This window comes from Bolinopsis microptera, chromosome 1, assembly GCF_026151205.1.
Source record: "Bolinopsis microptera isolate Bmic1 chromosome 1, MBARI_Bmic_1.0, whole genome shotgun sequence".
Classification (NCBI taxonomy): domain Eukaryota; kingdom Metazoa; phylum Ctenophora; class Tentaculata; order Lobata; family Bolinopsidae; genus Bolinopsis; species Bolinopsis microptera.
Genome location: NC_087072.1, coordinates 18,385,764 through 18,405,969, shown reverse-complemented (window position 1 = coordinate 18,405,969; position 20,206 = coordinate 18,385,764). Strand labels below are relative to the sequence as shown.

Here is a 20,206-nt window from a genome sequence, read left to right as displayed (position 1 = left end):
TGCATTTCGGCTCCTTGTTTCGTTGAAAGTCAATAGCATGATACCTGTTATAGATATGTATTATTACTGGTATAACATCTGGCTGATAGATTATGAACCATAAGAACATCCAGCAGCTAGCTGATAATAATAAACCTTAACTAACTCATCATTTCAGAATGTGGTTGTGGTATGCGATACCATGGTATCTGCAGCTCTTCATCTTCGCTTTCATCGCCTACTCCATCCACTACTACGTGTTCTCGGTACGTAAGCCTATGACGTACATTGCACACGGCACCTTCAGATCCCACCTCCTATCGCAGGTACCGTCCCTGTACCGGCACTACTTCCCCACACCCTGGTGTACCGGTACTCACAGCATGACTCTCATGAGGTTCTTCCTTAAGTCTAGACCACATGTTGAGTACAGAAGAGAGTTGATTAAACTGACTGATGGTGGGACTGCTGCGTTGGATTGGCCTGTTGTGGAACCAGAGCCCTACTCGGACACTCTCCCCATTTGTTTGTTAATACCAGGAGTAGCTGGCCACAGCCAAGAGAGTTATCTCCTTAATTGGGTAACTGATTTGCGGGCTATTGGTTTGAGATCTGTTGTATTTCTGAACCGTGGTGCGGGTGGATGTCCCCTGGATACACCCATGACATATGATGGGTTCCATAACAAGGAGGATCTCAGATTAGCGATCTGCAAGATAAAAGAGAAGTACCCACAAGCTCCAATAATAGCAGGAGGTACCAGCATGGGTGGCATCACCCTGGTACACTACCTGGCTACTTACGGCTTCGAAGCTAAGGTCACCGCTGCCATGGTACAGAGCACAGGATGGTGCATATTTGAGAGTGTCAAGAGTTTGAGTAAACCTTCCAACATGATCTTTAATCTGTACCTGACACACAGGTACAAGGAAGTCATTGTAGAGAACAAGGAGATGTTTGAAAAAGATGGGGTAGACACGGAGGAAGTGCTGAAGTGCAGAACAGTACAGGAGATACACAAGAAGTATGTGGCGCCCCAACACGGGTATAGCACGGTGGAGGAGTATTGGGATATGTTGTCTCCCCACAGACAGCTCCTTCATGTTAAGATACCTTTACTCTCGCTTAACGCTGCTGATGATGTCTTCTCTCCAGAGAAATCCATCCCCGTTCATCTGACGGAAACGAACCCGAACATTGCGTTTGTAGTGACCGCTAAAGGTGGTCACATAGGTTTTATGGAGGGTGTCAATCCGAGACAGGCAGGTTACAACGACACATTGTTCTATGAGTATGTTCAGATGATCAGGAAGTTGTATGATAGTGGAGAGTTGTCCCTGGATGGGGGCTGGTCAGGTGAGGGTAGTGACCATGAGGAGGCAGACAAGGCGCGTCAATATCCTGTGTGGCCTCAAAAATGAGGGTCTCAATATTGATCGCTATCTACTAGGTCAATTTGGGTTCGGTATTGATAGGGTTGAAAGAGAACACCCTATTTATTTGAATTGTTTAGTGGTCACCGGTCACGCATGTTTTGATATGAGTGTTTGCAATTATTTAATTTCTTCAAGTTCTAGTATTTCAAAAAAATTAACTTGAAGTGTTATGCAGTTGAATTAATTTTTAAATATTTCGTAATAAAATGTTCTGTGATGTTAGTTACTAAACTCACACACAGTTGTTATCTTGAGAACATTCTTACCGTTATTAATGTAAACCCAGGTCAGCATAAAAATTCATTCCAAAAGTGGACATGTGGATTTATAACTTAAACAATCACATACAAGATAGGTACTCCGTAACTATTTGTATCATTATGCCATTTATGGCAGTGAAGTAATTTACCGAACCTGTTAGAGATATTTATAACACTATAGCTGTAGTGTTTGGGACTAAACTTTAGCATCAGAACTAGCTTATAATCTTAGAATAGCGTTTATTCTTCATTCAGACCGATTCATATTATTTAGTTAATATTTGTATGGGCGATTTTTAGTTCCGCAGCGAAGTTAGGTGTTTTTAATCAGAATGGAAACAAAATCATCATGTGTACAGTGCATGTGGTATTCTTTAAGTCTATTTTATCGAAATTCATATTTCAAGCAATAATTATCAGTATTATAACCCGTAATATCTTAATATTTCTATTTGTTAACCGTTTTTGTGTATAGCTTTCTTCTGTCTTTGTTCTTTTGTTATGTTCTAAATTCTGCTAGTAACTGAAGACGTTTGTTTCATATTCTCCCAGTTTTTGGTCATGAACTATGAAGCAGTTAGCTTACACATGGCAGTAATTCGTGCAACACAGCACATAACTCAATCGTGACGTGACCAGAAATTTTCCAAATTAGATATTCCTATTGCTAGTTTTCATTGGTTTCGTTGTGTAAACGTAGCGCGCACGTACATCCATAATTTAATTTAAGTAATTGGTAATTAAATTGGCTTGTATAAGGGGTCGTTCACATATTACGTAAACAATATTTTAGCAATTTTTACCCCCTTCCGTAATCAACCGTAATCAAGACCCAACCCCTCCCTCCTGACAGCAATATTACGTAATCATGGCCTGACCCCCCCCCCCCCTTGACTTTTTTCCTAGAAAACACTTATCTCTACGTTTCATGCTACTCTGATCATGCTATCATGATGAGCCGAAATCATTGTTATTTACGTCTTCAGTTTACAAATCAGTGAAACACAAACATACTATGCGGGGGGACTACAGACCCCCTCAAAGTCCTTTACAACGTTACTGCCAGGTTACATAGCACTGAAAGTGAAAATCAATATCATCAGAAATTCAAATTCAAAGCAATGCCGTCATAGTATTACAAAGCCCCAAGCACCTTCTAAACTACTTACTAGTATAGCCGGATATTCGATCAATTTCTAAATTTTATCACTATCAGAGTGAAATTGAGTGGAATTTGAATTAAAATATTGTCAAATTGTTATTACATATTATTCTAGAGGGTAAAAAAATCGGCGGCCGAAAATGGCCATCGATTCAGGTTGGTTTCAACTGTCAGGAGCCCTTTTAGAAAAATCTCGAGGGGGGGGGGGGGCGGGGGGGGGGGGGGTCGGCGGCCGAAAATGGCCATCGATTCAGGTTGGTTTCAACTGTCAGGAGCCCTTTTAGAAAAATCTCGAAAATCGAGTGTAGACTCTGTAGAGTAGTAGTCTGTAGTTAGTCTGTTAGTATGCTAGCAAGAATATAAATATTACCTTAATCTTGCATGATAATTGACTATGGGCGTCGGCTGTCACATGAATATTGGATATAATGATTACGTATTAGTCGACGTGGAAGATATTGATAATATTAATGGAGAGGTAGCTCAGTTCCTGTAATTTAAAGGCCTCGCAAGCATCAAGGATAACCCATTGCCATTATCAGAAATTAATGTTGTCATGGTACGTAAACTAAAGTGAAGCCATAGTTCCAGTGGACCAGTGGCGCTATATAAATATAGCCGGGCTTATTTGGAATTGGTGATGCCCATAACACGTATACATATGATTCAATCGTAAATTTTGTATTTTAACTGTATAATACCTGAATATCATGGATGGAAAAAACGAAAAAAGTGTGTCATTCGTTGCAAAAGGCGACCAGGTACAGGTTGTTGTCGATATAAATTATTTAATTTGGTTGGGTTAAACTGATTAATGATTTGGCATAGGTACGTGTTCCTGGCTTTGGGCTATTACTCGACTCAATTACTGCGAACGATCGCGAAATGTACAGAATTTTGAAATATATACCATTACCTCTGTTCTTGAAATAATATGAGGTTGACTTTACACCAAATTGATCATTGAGATTTATTCTTTGGTGTAAACCTCATATTATTTTAAGAGCAGATTGCATGCAAAAATAAACCGCGTGATTTTAAAACAAAAAAAATGAATTTCTTTCAGCATTAGGGGTCGTTCACATATTACGTAATCAGCCGAGGGGGAGGGGGGTTTCCAAATGCTTACGGTTGATTACGGGGTGGGGGGGGGGGGTTTCGGTCGTTGATTACGTAATCAAAATTTTCTTTTTTACCCTCTAGAATAATAACATTTTCACAATATTTTAATTCAAATTCCACTCAATTTCACTCTGATAGTGATAAAATTAAGAAATTGATCGAATATCCGGCTATAATAGTAAGTAGTTTAGAAGGTGCTTGGCCGGATATCATAACAATGATTTCGGCTCATCATGATAGCATGATCAGGGTAGCATGAAACGTAGAGAAAAGTGTTTTCTAGGAAATAAGTCAAGGGGGGGGGAGGGGGGTCAGGCCATGATTACGTAATAATAATATTGCTGTCAGGAGGGGGGAGGGGGTTGGGTCATGATTACGGTTGATTACGGAAGGGGGGAGGGGGGTAAAAATTGCTAAAATATTGATTACGTAATATGTGAACGACCCCTAAACAATAAACCGGCAAGTTCAATTTTATCGGTGAAAACCTTCTAACCTTGTGTACCATGTAGCGTACAGCATGGCACTTAACGGGTGATACTCGTAAAATATCTGTTCCATATATTGGAGTCCAACTCGGCGCGCGTCCTGGTAGGTTGTAAACCTACAACATGGCACGTATAAACCGCACGTTAGAAAATAGCTTGTGAAATTTACTAGCAACGCCAACATGACAGTAAAGACTAATTATAATGACTAAACAGAGCTAGAGCGATGAGACGTTTTGATTCTTGCTGACTGGTTCAACTCCAAGGTTGCAAAAAGAAAAAGTCAACGAGTCCCGCGCTAGCAGCTAGAACGTGCGAAGAAAAAATTCTGCACAAACAAGTGAGAAGATAAATAAAACTTTTCCGACTTCGCGTACCGTGCCTCTCGACTAGTCAGAGTCTCTATACCGTGAACATATATTGCCGTACTCATTCCTGTCCAAATCTGTAGCCCTGTTTGGCCAGATCGTGTCGTGTAATCTATCGCGAGCTATATTGCATCTCTACATGATTCAATACGTTCGTCTTGCATATCACTATCAGCTGTTGGGGCATAGCATAAAAGACGTTCAACATGTTACTTGAGAGGTTACTGATATACTGGAGATCGGGATCATATGAAACTCTACACTGTGATTTTTTGTATTTGGTATTGAGTATTTTCCGTTCCATCATACAATCTTTATTCACATCAGAAATGAAATAATTCTGATGTATTTAATCTGTTTTAAAAGTTTTATCCTTCCCAGCTTGTCGGTCTAAATATATGGCTCGCTTCTCTCTGATCTGTGAGAAGAAATGAAACGAATGCTTGCGGAGGGTACAGCGCGCCGGGTTAGTGGTGCAGTGTTCGTTAGACACAAAAACCCCACCTTGATAAATGGAGAAGAGCTTGTAGGTTTATAACCTACCAAGACGCGCGCGCCGAGTTGGACTCGTCAACGGTTTTGTATTTGAAACTAATATTTACGAGTATCACCCGTTAAAGAAGAGCCTACAGGAATCCCAAAATGTAACTGAGGTATAATTGATAATGCAAATTTTTTGTGCACAAATTGCAAATGATGCAAAATCTGGCTAATTTTGTATATCTTGTTACAGTGAACAGTCTTACGTATTATCAATTAAAAAATCAAAATTTGAAAAAACCGCACTGTATCAGTAAGTGTTAATTCTGTATACTCATTACTCATAGAAAGATAGCGATAGTATTAGTATTTTATAATATATATAAGTGGTACCTACACACACACTGAATAGATTTATACAGTTTCTATGCAGAGAGTATTATATAATAGGTGATATTCATTGTTTACTAATATATGGAGTAGTTTTACAGCTAGCTCTGTTTTAATGGGTCATGTGTATGACTTATATACATTCTACTAAGGACTCCAGGTTAGCCACATGACGCACCTGGATCCCTATATTACACCAAATATGGAATAATTACTTATCTTTCATCCAAAACGAGTGAAACAATTGACCAATAAGTGACCATCCAGCTACTCTGTGCTCTGTGTGCATTATCCAATGAGGGGTTGAGTATGTGATAAAGTGACCAATCCCAGAGCGGCTAGAGAGGCACGTGGGCCAGGAAGGAGCCACAATACACCTGTTAACCAGGTCCCTCCAGCCCTCATTGTATAATACAAGCTGTGCTGTGCTGTGTTACGTGTAATGCTGGGAGGCGTTCTCAACTTTGTGTCGTTTAATTGTAGTCTTAATTATTATGGATCGAATTACATTTCTGTGTGGTTGCACCGTGTTTTTTAAAAGTTGGTATTTTATTGCTTAAAGTGGTTTTTGTTGATATTATCTGAGATTGCGAAATAGGTCGCCATTTTCGTCACCAGTTACTTATGATAAAGTATTCAAAGTATCTGGTATTACATAATCAACTCCTGACAAAGCGCCCTAACTTTATTTAAAAACTATATATCTTAAGATATAAGCCCCAGGAGACCTTCCTAGTTTAACTAAAGTACTGACAAGTGACTTGTGTTGTTACAACACGTACTGTACTGGTATTATGTTGTTGCATCACGAGAACGCATGAAGATTTAGATGACAGATGTGGTCCCTGTATTTTAGTTTATACGTTTGTATACATTTACAAATATATAGATTGACGAATGAAAATTCCCACAATATTAGCACCATCATTCGGCCGATTATTTATCTGAATTTGACTCTTATATAATTCATGTAATGATCAGTGCAACCATGGCAACCTGGCAGTTAGTGTACTGGCTAATGCTGTCTTGCCTTCCCAACCAAGTGTTCACACTTTACAACAAGATAATGCTGTACGAGAAACGGTGCTTTACGGAGGATGTCCCTGATAATACTATGATTTCATGTAAGCGTTACCGCTTTTAAAAATCTTTGTCATAGTCATTGTCCTTGATTTTCTTTAAACTTCGGCCCGTAGATATGTATAATAATGGACCTTTATTGATAGTTAAAATTGAACATCTAGCGCTAGATGTCGAATTTCAACTATCGGTAAAGCTCCGATATACTTTCCAGTCACAACATAAAAAAGTTCGCCTTTCGTAAACTTAACTAAGTTTTGACTTTAACAACACATGCAGTATTTATAACGAACAAACCCCCTCAGTTAAGTGGGCGTTGCACCACTACAGCACTCAAGGGTTCGATAAAGACCCCACGCCAGAGGGCAATATGAGACTCACCATCACCAGTGCCCACTCACTAAAGCACTCTGGGGGTGACACAGGCATTCTCAGACATGAACAGGTAAGATGATGATTACAAAATATGCAGGTCACATGATTGTAGCACAGATCGGTGGGACAAACAATCTTGACGTACTGTCAACGGACTACAAGTTAATTGTATCCACCAGCATGTTGATGATTACCAAGCTTCTTATTGTACTTGTAGAAATTACAAGGGATACCTTAGAATCGATCGAATCATTTTTAAAATGCGATAATATAATTTTAACCGGTTTAATTTTAGCAATTGACTGGTGGGTTTGGGACAGTTAAATACTTCGCTTCCGACTCGGGGGAATATCTGTGGTGTTTTGAAATGCAGCCGGCTGCTAACGGTGCCCAAATGGGGGTAAGGAACGGGATTGTTAATGTTTATTGTTTGTTAGTCTTTAAAAATACTTTGAGAGCAGCTTCATTCGAACAATACTGAGAATTCAACACACGTTCAACAAATCAGCTGATATTTATTTCTGCAGACGTTCCACATGGAGCCTTCGATTGAGTATTCTGACGACGAGGTCGAAGTTTATAACGAAATTGTGGCAACTCAAGATGCAATCATAAGAACCTTAGGGAATATTATGAGAAGAGCTAGGCAAATAAAATCCGAGCAGAGCTATTACAAGGTAAGTTTCTTCTTCATCAAATTGATGCTTTTAAATTTGTATTTAGTTTGTTCAAGGAAGTTTCCGGATCACAACATATATACTTTGTAATAGTTCCGGTTAACATCCTCCAAACATTTTCACAGAAACGTGAGCAGGAGTTCAGGGAGCTTTCTTATTTGACTAGCACTAGAGTAATTTGGTACGGTGCTCTCACCGCTTTAACGGTCATTACTACCGGCTGCTTCTTGATGATGAACATGAAATCTTTCTTCCTCGCCAAGAAGCTAGTGTGAAGAAAACTTATTAACTACCGCCAACACATCATTCCATTGCATGAAGATTGAAGAAGGTATCATTTAACACTTCATATCAGAAAGTATTTCATAGGTCGTAGATGTATTCTTTATGTATATTTTAGAAGGCCGAATCAGCTAATTTTATATGCTAAGTTATTTCTATTTTAAACTATTTGTATATTTATAGTACTAATAGAGCTGTGGTGGAGGTCGGGAATATGATGCCGACACTCAAAAATATTTTATATTATGCCAGGTATTTGATTTAAATCTTTCTTCATAAATTATCGTAATTTTAGTATTCAGTTTTTGCTTCATTTTGATAGGTTATCCGCTTTAATGACTCCGGTAATCTTTATTTTTATTGTTAGCATAAGCGGGATTAAATTATATTTGTGTCTTTTCTTTTCTTTTCATATCATATCATTTCATTTAATTTCATTTCATTTCATCACTAATTGTATGATTTTCAAATTGCTTGCGTAGATATTTTGGTACAGTCGAAAGTACTTTAAACACAGAAATTCGTGATTCCACAAATAAAAGTAATCATAATGATCACCGCGCAAATGCAATGATCTATAAATTTACTGTTTTAGAGCTGATATGTTCCCAACAACCGGCCTTAACCCGGTCGTGATTGTATTACTATTAACACAACACATGCTTTGGTATTTGCAATGGTTTAAAGGCAAACACGCCCTAACATTTCACATCCTATAGCAGCTAGTCATGACATCTTGGTACCTGGTATCCCTGATTCTATCTCTCCTCCTACAAACCACCTCCACACTCTACAACAGGATCTCCACGTGGGAGAGACGCTGTTTTATTGAGGATGTTCCAGACAGCACCATGATTACTTGTAAGTTCCCACTACCACATTCAGGTGTAATTATTGCTGAGAATACGTCCAGACGTTAAACAGTTTACTGAAAGTAGATAATTAAAAGTAGCCGTTGAGAATGAGACTAAATGACTAAAATAATTATTCTTATCGCCAGATAAATGGTCGATTCACCTATTTAACGAAAAGCTAGATGATTTCGATAAAGAGCCCTCCAAAGACGCGAGAATATATTTGTTCATTTCTAAGAAGAAAAAGGAATCTACTGGCCCAAACCCCGGCAGCTCAATCGTGAGACAGCAGGTTCGTGAGAGGAATTGGATAACTTATAGAGATTTACATTAATTTCAACAAGAAACCAGTAATTAGGGGTCGTTCACATAATATTACGTAATCACTTTTTGGACAATTTCTACCCCCCCCCAGCCCCCTCCGTAATCAGTTTTACACATAGCTATTGTATCAAAATTACACAAGCGTAATTATTTCGAAACACTCCCTCCCCCCTCGGCTGATTATGTAATAATGAGAAAATTGAAAAGTTGAAAAAGCCTGGTGAATCTAGGGTAAAAGTTTTGCACTGTGGGCTAATGAACTAATGAACGATATCGTAGGAATTAAAGAACGGACAAGGACTTATCCACTTCTACGCGGAAGACTATGGGGAGTATGAGTGGTGTTTTGAAATGCAACCTTCAGCTAATTCTGAGTGGCAAATATCTTCAGGGGTGAGTCAAGTTTGTAGAAATAACCATGGTAAAATAATTGTATACTATATAAAAGCTTGTTTTTCTAAATTATCATTGAAAAGCCAGAACTGTTCTACCTTACCCTTTACAGTTACACCGTTCAAAGTTAAAATTAATCCCGTATTCACCATAGCATTTATACGTGGAAGCGACCAGACAGTATCAAGATGAAGAGAAGGAGAAGGTAGAGGATATAGAGGATGCCATCATTAACACTCTTTCTAAGAACCTTAGGAAAGTGAAGCAGATTAAGATGGAACAGAAATACTACAAGGTATGTGACATGTGTGGACGTAATTGTTATGTTCTCTTTCCACCGTAATACATAGTAGTACTGTCTCAGATACTGCGATTCTTCCTATTCGATATCGTTTGTAAAAAAACCTGAATTAAACAAACCTATCTCCAGGAACGAGAACAAGAGTTTAGGACGGTTTCCTACCTGACAAGCACAAGGGTTATTTGGTACGGTGCTGTCACCGCTTTAACTGTGGTTTCTTCGGGATGCTTCTTGATGATGAACTTGAAATCTTTCTTTATTTCTAAAAAGCTTGTTTAATAAAAGTTGTTAACTAGCAATCCAGTAAACAATTTCAATATTAAATTTGATTATCAACCATTCATTCATTTATCATAGCTTATCATTTATGAGTCTGGTTATGGGGTCAGATCATTATTATTATTGAATATTTTATATAGTTATCATATATTAGATTTATCCTTTTAATCTTCTTCGAAGAAAAGAAACAGATTTTAAAATTCATTTATTTTTAAAACTGGCTGTATTAAGTATTGTCGTTGTGTATATACAACTAATCAAAATGACGATTATTAAACATTCTATTCCATTTCATCACTAATTGTATGATTTTCAAATGGCTGCCGATTATTGCTTGCGTAAATATCTTGGTACAGTCGAAAGTACCTTAAACGCAGAAATTCGTGATTCCACAAATAAAAGTAATGATCACAGCGCAATGATCTTTCAATTTACTGTTTTAGAATTGATAATATGTTCCCAAAAACCCTGTCGTGATCGTATTACTATTAACACATGCCTTGGTATTTGCAAACACGCCCCAACATACTTTTTGAGGATGTTCCAGCCAGCACCATGATTTATCCTTTTTATCTTCTTGGAAGAAAAGAAACATATTTTGAAATTGATTTAAAAACTTGATCATTGAAATGATTGTCAGCAGAAAGCACTTTCACATTTTTTACGGGATATCCACTAAATTCAGTTATCATGAAATTAAGCAATGAGATAATTAATATTTTTCATTAACAGATTTCTAATAGTATTTACTATTTTAAAAACTGGCTGTTTTAAGTATTGTATATACAACTAATCAAAATGACAATCAATAAACATTCTATACCATTTCATTTAATTTCACTTCATTTCATCACTAATTGTATGATTTTCGAATGGCTGCCTATTATTGCTTGCGCAGATATTTTGGTACAGTCGAAAGTACCTTAAACACAGAAATTCGTGATTCCACAAATAAAAGTAATCGTAATGATCACCGCGCAATGATCTATCAATTTACAGTCTTTTAGTTCATATGTTCCGAAAAAGCCTTAACCCTGTCGTGATTGTATTACTATTAACACATGCTTTGGTATTTGTAATGGTTTAAAGGCAAACACGCCCTAACATTTCACAACCTATAGCAGCTAGTCATGACATCTTGGTACCTGGTATCCCTGATTCTATCTCTCCTCCTACAAACCACTTCCACACTCTACAACAGGATCTCCACGTGGGAGAGACGCTGTTTTATTGAGGATGTTCCTGACAGCACCATGATTACTTGTAAGTTCCCACTACCACATTCAGGTGTAATTATTGCTGAGAATGTCCAGACGTTAAACAGTTTGCAGAAAGTAGATAAATTAAAGTAGCCGTTGAGAATGAGACTAAATGACTAAAATAATTATTCTTATCACCAGATAAATGGTCGATCCACCTATTTAACGACAAGCTAGATGATTTCGATAAAGAGCCCTCTAAAGACGCGAGAATATATTTGTTCATTTCTAAGAAAAAGGAATCTACTGGCCCAAACCCCGGCAGCTCAATCGTGAGACAGCAGGTTCGTGAGAGGAATTGGATACCTTATAGAGATTTACATTAATTTCAACAAGAAACCAGTACTTGGGAAAAATTGAAAAGTTGAAAAGGCCTGGTAAATCGAAGGTAAAAGTTTTGCATTGTGTGCTAATGAACTAATGAACGATTTTTGGACAATTTTAACCCCCCCTCTCCGTAATCAGTTTTACACATAGCTTTTGTATCAAAATTACACAAGCGTAATTATTTCGAAAAACTCCCGTCTCCCTCCCCCCTCAGCTGATTATGTAATATGTGAATTGTGAACGACCCCTTAGGAGAAAATTGAAAAGTTGAAAAAGCCTGGTAAATCTAAGGTAAAAGTTTTGCACTGTGGGCTAATGAACTAATGAACGATATCGCAGGAATTAAAGAACGGACAAGGACTTATCCACTTCTACGCGGAAGACTATGGGGAGTATGAGTGGTGTTTTGAAATGCAACCTACAGCTAATTCTGAGTGGCAAATATCTTCAGGGGTGAGTCAAGTTTGTAGAAATAACCATGGTAAAATAATTGTATATTATTTAAAAGCTTGTCTTTCTAAATTGTCATTGAAAAGCCAGAACTGTTCTACCTTACCCTTTACAGTTACACCGTTCAAAGTTAAAATTAATCCCGTATTCACCATAGCATTTATACGTGGAAGCAACCAGACAGTATCAAGATGAAGAGAAGGAGAAGGTAGAGGATATAGAGGATGCCATCATTAACACTCTTTCTAAGAACCTTAGGAAAGTGAAGCAGATTAAGATGGAACAGAAATACTACAAGGTATGTGTGGACGTATAATTGTTTTGTTCTCCTTCCACCGTAAATCGTAATAGTACTGTCTCAGATACTGCGATTCTTCCGATACTGTTTGTAAAAAACCTGAATTAAACAAACCTATCTCCAGGAACGAGAACAAGAGTTTAGGACGGTTTCCTACCTGACAAGCACAAGGGTTATTTGGTACGGTGCTGTCACCGCTTTAACTGTGGTTTCTTCGGGATGCTTCTTGATGATGAACTTGAAATCTTTCTTTATTTCTAAGAAGCTTGTTTAATAAAAGTTGTTAACTAGCAATCCAGTAAACAATTTCAATATTAAATTTGATTATCAACCATTCATTCATTTATCATAGCTTATTATTTATGAGTCTGGTCATGGGGTCAAATCATTATTATTATTGTATGTTTGATATAGTTATTAAATTTATTCTTTTTATCTTCTTGGAAGAAATTAAACAGATTTTGAAAATTGATTTAAAAACTTGATTGTCAGCAGAAAGCATGTTTACATTTTTCGCGGGGTATCTACTGAATCCAGTTATCATAGTACCTTAATTCCCAAAAATTTGGGCGACAAAAAATTTGAGCGGGCCTCTCGCCCAAATTTTTTGCAGACCAAATTAATTGCATAAATCTTTTCCGTCTGCTAAATTTTTTGCTAACCAAACTTTTGGCATTTGGCCTGTGGCCCTGAAATCTATAGAAAGATGGCTTTTTCTTCATATCCAAGTGAAATAATATTTGAAATTTTAGTTTTCTAATCTGTCATTCATGGCTTGATCAAGTAAAAAGGCTTATATTTTAAATGAATAGAAATAACTGGAATATCTAACAGCTACTAATAAAACTAATGGCTAGAGGTTCGCATAGCTAGAGATTTAAACAAGATCTGCAAATGGATTATCATCCACCGTAAAGTCTGATCTACAAGCATCAGTTATACCCGACTTCTCAAAGCCTTTCCTTATGTCATCTGGCCTCCCTTTTAAATATACAAAAAGTTCGTTGATCCAACGAGCGTGTACTTCACAGATCACTGTCAAGCGGGTATCATATGCTGAGTGTAAGTAGACTAAACTATCTGATTGAGAGACTAAATATCACTATTGTATATCTATCATTTTTTACTGTGCCATCATCACTGTATTTTTTAGTAGTTACTGGGCAGATTGTTAATTTCATAATGTGAAACAACTCAGACTACCACCTACATGCTTAAAATTGAAAGCAAAATGATTGGAATAATAAGGAATAATAATGAACTAAGGCAAATATCTAACTGAAATTTTAGTGGAAAATCGTTCATTTTTCGAAGAATTTGTGCCCAAATTTTCGGTCGCCCAAATGAGTTCAAATTTTCTGCCCAAATTTTTCGGGCTCAAATAAATTGTGCTCAATATAATGGCACACAAATTTTTGGGAACTAAGGTATCCTGTATCATAGATCATGAAATTAAACAATGAGATAACTCATATTTTTCATTAACGGATTTCTAATAGTATTTACTATATTTAAAACTGGCTGTATTAAGTATTGTTTTTGTATATATACATTATACAACTAATCAAAATGACAATTAACAAACATTCTATACTACAGTTTTTAGTGTAATTCTTCTAAGTCCAGCTTTTCTCGGCAGGGGTATAATCTTCACTATACCTGTTTCTGCAAAAGCGAAACAAGTTTTTAAATTTCAAAACTAAAGTAGCGATTCGTCGATTGATCTCATTTCAATGTTGAACGTAGAACAATCAGATCACGCATTAAAAAGTGGTCGAATCAGCATCAGTGTATTCACTAATGTTGCTCAAATGGGGCATTTCAAGCCTTACTAACAGCAATGAGGGCGTTTCCCTCTTCGTCAAACACCCTAGCGTTCTCATCCGCGTAACTGGGCACCTTGTCCTCCTTGTTCTTCAGCTCTACTACTTCCGTGTTCGTGGTCTTTCTCCTCACCATACTCCTCCTTATCTGACTTATTCGGACTGTAGCCGTCTTTACCACGTCCTCTTTGAAGGAATGTTTTAAACTTTTAGTGCGCCCCATGTAGATTAGTGGGTTTAGAGCGGCATTGATGAAGACACTCACCTTGGAACTGAATATGAAGAGATACAGAGGGAGTTTGTTACTCATGTCAACTGAGAGTTTACCGTGCTCAGAAACCAGAAATAGGAAGAGGAATATCCATATCGGAACATGAAGGACGATGTAAGTGATAGTGAACAAGACTATGGTCATGCTGGCTTTGGCCTTGTTCTTGTCGTTGTTGTTGACGATGCTGGTTCGGAGGGACAGAACACAGAACACACAGCTGGTCACGACGAATATGGAGGGTAGGAAAAAGGGGATGAAGAGGAGGATGTGGTAGGTGAACTGGTACCAGATATACTGGGTGTCAAAATTAATGATATCATCTAGTGTCCAGGTACATACCGTGTAAACCTCGTCAAAGTAGTAGGACTTGCCCTGGAAGAAAGGGAGGCAAGCAAGGGAGGTCTGGATGACGAAGTAGACGAGCATGAGAACTAGAACCCTGCCTTGTTTAATGTGTAGTAGAGGGTACTTTAGAGCACATGCTCGGGTCACACTCAACACGGCTATCAGAAACACAGAGTATCTCTCACTGATGTTCAACAGGGACCCGGAAAGGTTGCAAAGTGCCGGAACACCAAACAGGCCGGCCTCGTGAGGAACGAGGCGAGGTATGCTGAACGGAACTGCACCAAATAAGGATGTGATGATGTCATTGTAGGCGATGGCTAGAAATATCTTTGCTGAGAGACTTTTCCGGTGCTTCAGAAGGATTTTCACGATCACTGCATTTCCGAAGAGCCCTAAAATTCCTGAAATAAATATCAGTTACGGCCATAAAAACCATTTTACCGAGGAGAAACATCACTCCAATGCAAAAATAATTCACACATCAAGGAGTCGTTATTGTTGATGATTAACGGCTCCAAACAGAATTCAAGCTAATTTATTTTATGTTATCATACCAAACCGACACACCAAAATACGATCGCATAATATGTGATGGTTAACAGAAAATAAAATGTTAAAGTAACACGATTATTAGATGAGCTTTGTAAAATTTGTAACAAAAAAAAGAACAAATGTCATCAAGCAAGATTAACAACAATTTTAAAAATTGTACTCACATTAGATTTGATTTTTTCTGATTCAAGTATACTATATAATTTTTTTGCAAAATCAAGGGATCAAGAAGCCCAAGCAATTGCTTCAATCAAAGTAGCATTAACCGTGCGTAGCATTAATTAATTTTCTCAATACCTGCACCAATAGCAATTGCTCCGTAAATTCTGTCAATTCCAACCGATCTATATTTGTCAAACTCAGTAGCCGCCTCTACGATAAAGAAAGGGTAAATGCCCGATATCTTGAATAAATCGAAACAATTTAGATTCGGCCAAGCGAATTATTTTAAACTAAAAAAAAGCTAAATAAAAGCCCGGATTTGCTGACCTGTGAGAAGAGAAACAGTCCCGAAGACCCTATCAAGATGCAGGTCGTGTTGGTGGCTGAAAGTTGTATTTTTACTCTCTGTCATCTCGCTGCTTTGTAATAATCATAGTTAGGAGGCAATACTTATTTGATGTTATGTGTGTAGGAAACTGTGAAGGAATTATCAAAACTGTGTCGTAAACATTGGCGATACTATTTTCAGGTTCGTATGAGGCTGCTGAATGGCGAAGAATAATATAAATCTAATCTCGTAATGGCAGTTTCTCTTCGTTCGGCAAGCACTGGCCAGTGGACTATTTTATTTGTGAATTTTGATTATATTTGATAATTTGAGAGCTTTATAGCTGATTGTATTAACATTTTCGACTAGTGAGAAACAAAAGAAAGTAGATAAAAAAGTAAATAAAATTTCACAAGAAAAACATCACTATTTAATTGAAGTCGGATAAAGTATTTTTTCCAGTTAAAATATAAGCCGTCACCACTGCTCACACCCATTTTCAGATTTTTGTACCATGTACCAGGTACCTAACTATTCACTCGACTGACCTTGGTTTACGGTGCAAGTTTATCATAACAACTTAATTGTATTCTTTGCAGAATGCAGATTTTAAACATCTTGCAATCGAGGGTAACTCTATGTCCAAAAGTGAAACAGTAACATTTCACTGAAAAAGCAAACCAAAGTTAACATTGTTAAACCACGTTAAACCCCAAATATCAGCATAACGGCTGTTGTTGTCAGGCCAGTAATTCTAAACATAAAAGAGCCGAAGAAAGTTACTATTCTCGTAACAATGCGTTAGTACTTAGTGTCAATGTTAGTGAGCTGTCGTACCAACGCTTGCCAAATAAAATACAGCCTTGAAATCGTGTCAAACGGTTACATAAGATCAAACACGACATCGCAGGATCCACACCATGTTCAGACGACAAGAAATTTACCAAATTATAGCCGATGAAAGATATAGCTGTGTGACAACGAGGATTATGCGTGGCGTCAATTGTGATAGACGGATAAAATAAATCTGACCATGATTTTACGAGCTGGTGAAACGGAGCTGACAATCTGCTAGGCACCTCACAAGTTAAGTACTGTTAGTCAGTCTTCAGGAGACTTGACAAAATAATCTAAATATTTGCCACTTAGTAAAACCTCGTAGTAGTTTCCGATCATTCGGCTGAAATTATTGCCAGCAAATAGGCTATTGAAAGTGATTGTCACCTATGAATTGCTCTCGACACGATGGATGAATCGTTACTGATGTCTAATTTTAGTGTCTATTGTATTCCAAGGAGTGGCTAAGGAAGGGTTATACGGCCTCCGGTGCAATGCCACGAGGGTTCATGGACGAGTGTTGAGTGTTGACCAACCTTTTTGGCAGGTATATCTTTCAACACAAAAGTGAAAACCAGATTTAACATAACCCGATTTTTTACCTTATCAGCTTTTATTCGAGCAGACCAAATTGTGTGCAAAAACGTGAAATCAAATTGCGTAAGAGTTTAATTTTTGCAATTTTTAACAATTTAAAGTCGTCAGACATAAATTTTTGTGCTTAATAAAAGCAATTTTAATATTCGTTGATTACATTTATAAGCTTAATTAAACAATACTATAAACGAACAAAGTAAACAACTCCAGCACTACTAAAATTTACGACAAACCCAGTGCTGTTTTTATTGAGTGTCCACCAAACTATTTAAAGCAGTTGTCTCCTTCAACATAATATATATATATATATAATATAACAGTGAAACCCAAATTTAACATGGCCTGATATTCAGACTAAGGTTTTTTAATAATTTTAATAATTCATAGCATCATGAGCGAATTGACTGCGTTGGTACCAGTAAATGAGTAAATCATATTCAAGTTCTTTTGATCCAATGCCGTGTTAGTCACGTCCAAACTGAATCGGTGAAGTAACGATCACAGGCAATTAAACATATGAATAGCGACGAGACTAATTAATATAGAATTGAATTCAGTGAGGAGAAACCAACACGTGTTTTAGTCCAGTCATCTGGTCACCACTGGATTAGTATAAGAGTATAGGAACCCACATTGCTCGCCAATATATTCTCTCTGTTGAACGATATTTGATACAAGAATTAATAGTTAGACCGCATCAGAACAATTCATTCAGTCCATTAACAATAACTCCAGATAAAGCGATAGAAATGATTTAACAGAGCTAGTTCGGGGGAGGTTTTCAAAGAATTTGAGAGAATGAAGAGAAGGTGTCGGATAACATGTGCTGCAAATGACAGGAGTATAAACGCATAAAGAAATATTACCACAGTGATAAAGTCCCCGATCTAGAAACCCACACTACTTATATACAAAACGTCAGTACTGTCATCTCATGACTGGTACCCTCACTAAAACCTCCCTAACTGTTACCCCTATATCCTTGTACAATATACCACCCTGTCTCGGTTGCTGGCCTGCGTAATGCCCTCCACAGCTCACGTACTACATCTGATTCATTAATAGCAGGGAATGATATTGAGAGAGGGTATACTTATAGCTCTAGAAAAAGCATGTGGTCAGTAGCAAATAAAACACGAAGTAAGCACAAGCTGACGACTGTTTGTGGTCATGTTGAGTAATGACACGCTGTTGTTTTAATGAATTAGCTGTCATCCATGAAGTGCAGCTTGAAATTGTGTCTCGAAAGAAAACTGACAACACAGGGATTCAAGTGCAGATATTACGTTGTGTGTGTGCTCTTATAGTAGCTTTGGTGGTCTAAGAAGATAAGCCATAACACAATCAATAGACTATAATATACTAATTCAGGCGTGAATCGTCTTATCATTGATTACTTGAGCATGTCCAATGTCCATATTGTCCATGAATGTTAGATCTTATTGATACAGTTTGACTTAAAAGTTAAAGTGGTGTTATTTTGGAAGCCTAAGCATGGGTATCGTAGCATGGGTAGACTTTAGGGACCCAAACTTAACACTAACCTAAGCTCTAACCCTTGTCCCGTATCCTAATCCTAAAGTCTACCCTGAAATCTATCTTAAAATCTACCCTTAGTAGTCAGGCTTTTAACCAATTTGAACCGGTTAAAAATATTATTTCTATAAATACACAAATCGGACAGGAGCAATAAACATTTCAAGAAAAAAAATTTATGAAAGGCCGCTATGTTGTAAATCTAAAAAATGTATGCAGGTTTTCCTTTAATAATATAAAAATAAAATGAGTAGGTTAAATTCCTGGTAGCCGCAAAGATCTGACTCTTTGGATAATACGCATCAATTAATATGTCTGCCATTTCTGTGCGATACGGTTGCAGGGTAACTGACGGAAATTCCGATCCATGACAGTAATAAGAATTATCGGTCGACGCGGAATTCGGGCTGATGAAGTACTGAGCACATGTTGATGTACATGAGTAAAAAATAAAAAACGCAAAAATTCACGTTTCCATTCCGGCTGCTATCATCATCGGAATAAATTTGCTGTAAGTTAAACAAATGCTTCTTTGTTCTTTCAGTGCACGACCAAATCAGATTAAACAAAGGCTGTTTAACCACTGAAAGTGAAAAGTGGCATAAAAACACAGGGATGACGCTACATTCAACAAACTCACAAAACATCCTGGTTACAGGCAGGTAGCATGATGCAGACGGAAGAAGTCTACTGATTGTAATACGGAAACTTTTTAAAATCCACGTGATCTTGGATACCGTCTTCCTTTAATGGTGTTCTGAATAAAGTCCTTTGAGGGACTTGCCATGTCAAAGAAGCTCTCATAGAATGACAATGGCTTCTTAAAATTACAGTGCACAGCAGTGCAACAATCAGCCAATGAGTTTTTGTCGCGGTATTGATAATTGTGCAACATGCACTCCAGGTGCACTGAGAACAAACACTATAATATGAAATTGTAGCTTCACCTGCTAATAAGTAAAATATATAAAACACTATACATATATTAACAGGAAACGATGTAACAGAGTCAATATATTTTAATGTTGCCATGTGATGGTGCAAGTCCCCATACATCGTAGTCCGATAGTTTCACTGCGTCATAATATATGAAATTGTAGCTTCACGTGATACTATAACTAAGTGAAACATTTTGGAATAAGTTGTGATCCATTCTGCCGGCAGCATC

The 20,206-nt window shown here is 37.4% G+C and overlaps 5 protein-coding genes across 5 annotated transcripts; 4 read left to right on the top strand and 1 right to left on the bottom strand.

Moving 5' to 3' along the window:
* Positions 1–131: 131 nt before the first annotated feature.
* On the top strand, positions 132–2,196 carry LOC134819272 (phospholipase ABHD3-like). The gene has a single exon (XM_063829116.1). It carries the CDS (start codon positions 159–161, stop codon positions 1,398–1,400), a length of 1,242 nt encoding a protein of 413 aa, XP_063685186.1. The 5' UTR covers positions 132–158; the 3' UTR covers positions 1,401–2,196.
* A 4,474-nt stretch (positions 2,197–6,670) lies between these two features.
* On the top strand, positions 6,671–8,608 carry LOC134820433 (transmembrane emp24 domain-containing protein eca-like). The gene is made up of 5 exons (XM_063830820.1): positions 6,671–6,809; positions 7,071–7,210; positions 7,436–7,540; positions 7,668–7,817; positions 7,943–8,608. The coding sequence occupies exons 1-5, from the start codon at positions 6,674–6,676 to the stop codon at positions 8,090–8,092; spliced, it is 681 nt and encodes a 226-aa protein (XP_063686890.1). The 5' UTR covers positions 6,671–6,673; the 3' UTR covers positions 8,093–8,608.
* Positions 8,609–8,822: 214 nt separating this feature from the next.
* LOC134820417 (transmembrane emp24 domain-containing protein 11-like) lies at positions 8,823–10,730 on the top strand. The gene is made up of 5 exons (XM_063830796.1): positions 8,823–8,960; positions 9,100–9,245; positions 9,557–9,670; positions 9,825–9,965; positions 10,101–10,730. The coding sequence occupies exons 1-5, from the start codon at positions 8,828–8,830 to the stop codon at positions 10,248–10,250; spliced, it is 684 nt and encodes a 227-aa protein (XP_063686866.1). The 5' UTR covers positions 8,823–8,827; the 3' UTR covers positions 10,251–10,730.
* Positions 10,731–11,375: 645 nt separating this feature from the next.
* LOC134820425 (transmembrane emp24 domain-containing protein eca-like) lies at positions 11,376–14,175 on the top strand. The gene is made up of 6 exons (XM_063830808.1): positions 11,376–11,513; positions 11,651–11,793; positions 12,176–12,289; positions 12,444–12,584; positions 12,709–13,129; positions 14,012–14,175. The coding sequence occupies exons 1-5, from the start codon at positions 11,381–11,383 to the stop codon at positions 12,856–12,858; spliced, it is 681 nt and encodes a 226-aa protein (XP_063686878.1). The 5' UTR covers positions 11,376–11,380; the 3' UTR covers positions 12,859–13,129; positions 14,012–14,175.
* On the bottom strand, positions 14,052–16,234 carry LOC134820407 (C-X-C chemokine receptor type 3-like). Its single transcript, XM_063830785.1, has 2 exons — positions 16,068–16,234; positions 14,052–15,427 (listed from the first exon to the last, which is right to left on the bottom strand). Exons 1-2 carry the CDS (start codon positions 16,150–16,152, stop codon positions 14,406–14,408), a joined length of 1,107 nt encoding a protein of 368 aa, XP_063686855.1. The 5' UTR covers positions 16,153–16,234; the 3' UTR covers positions 14,052–14,405.
* Between the last annotated feature and the right edge of the window lie 3,972 nt (positions 16,235–20,206).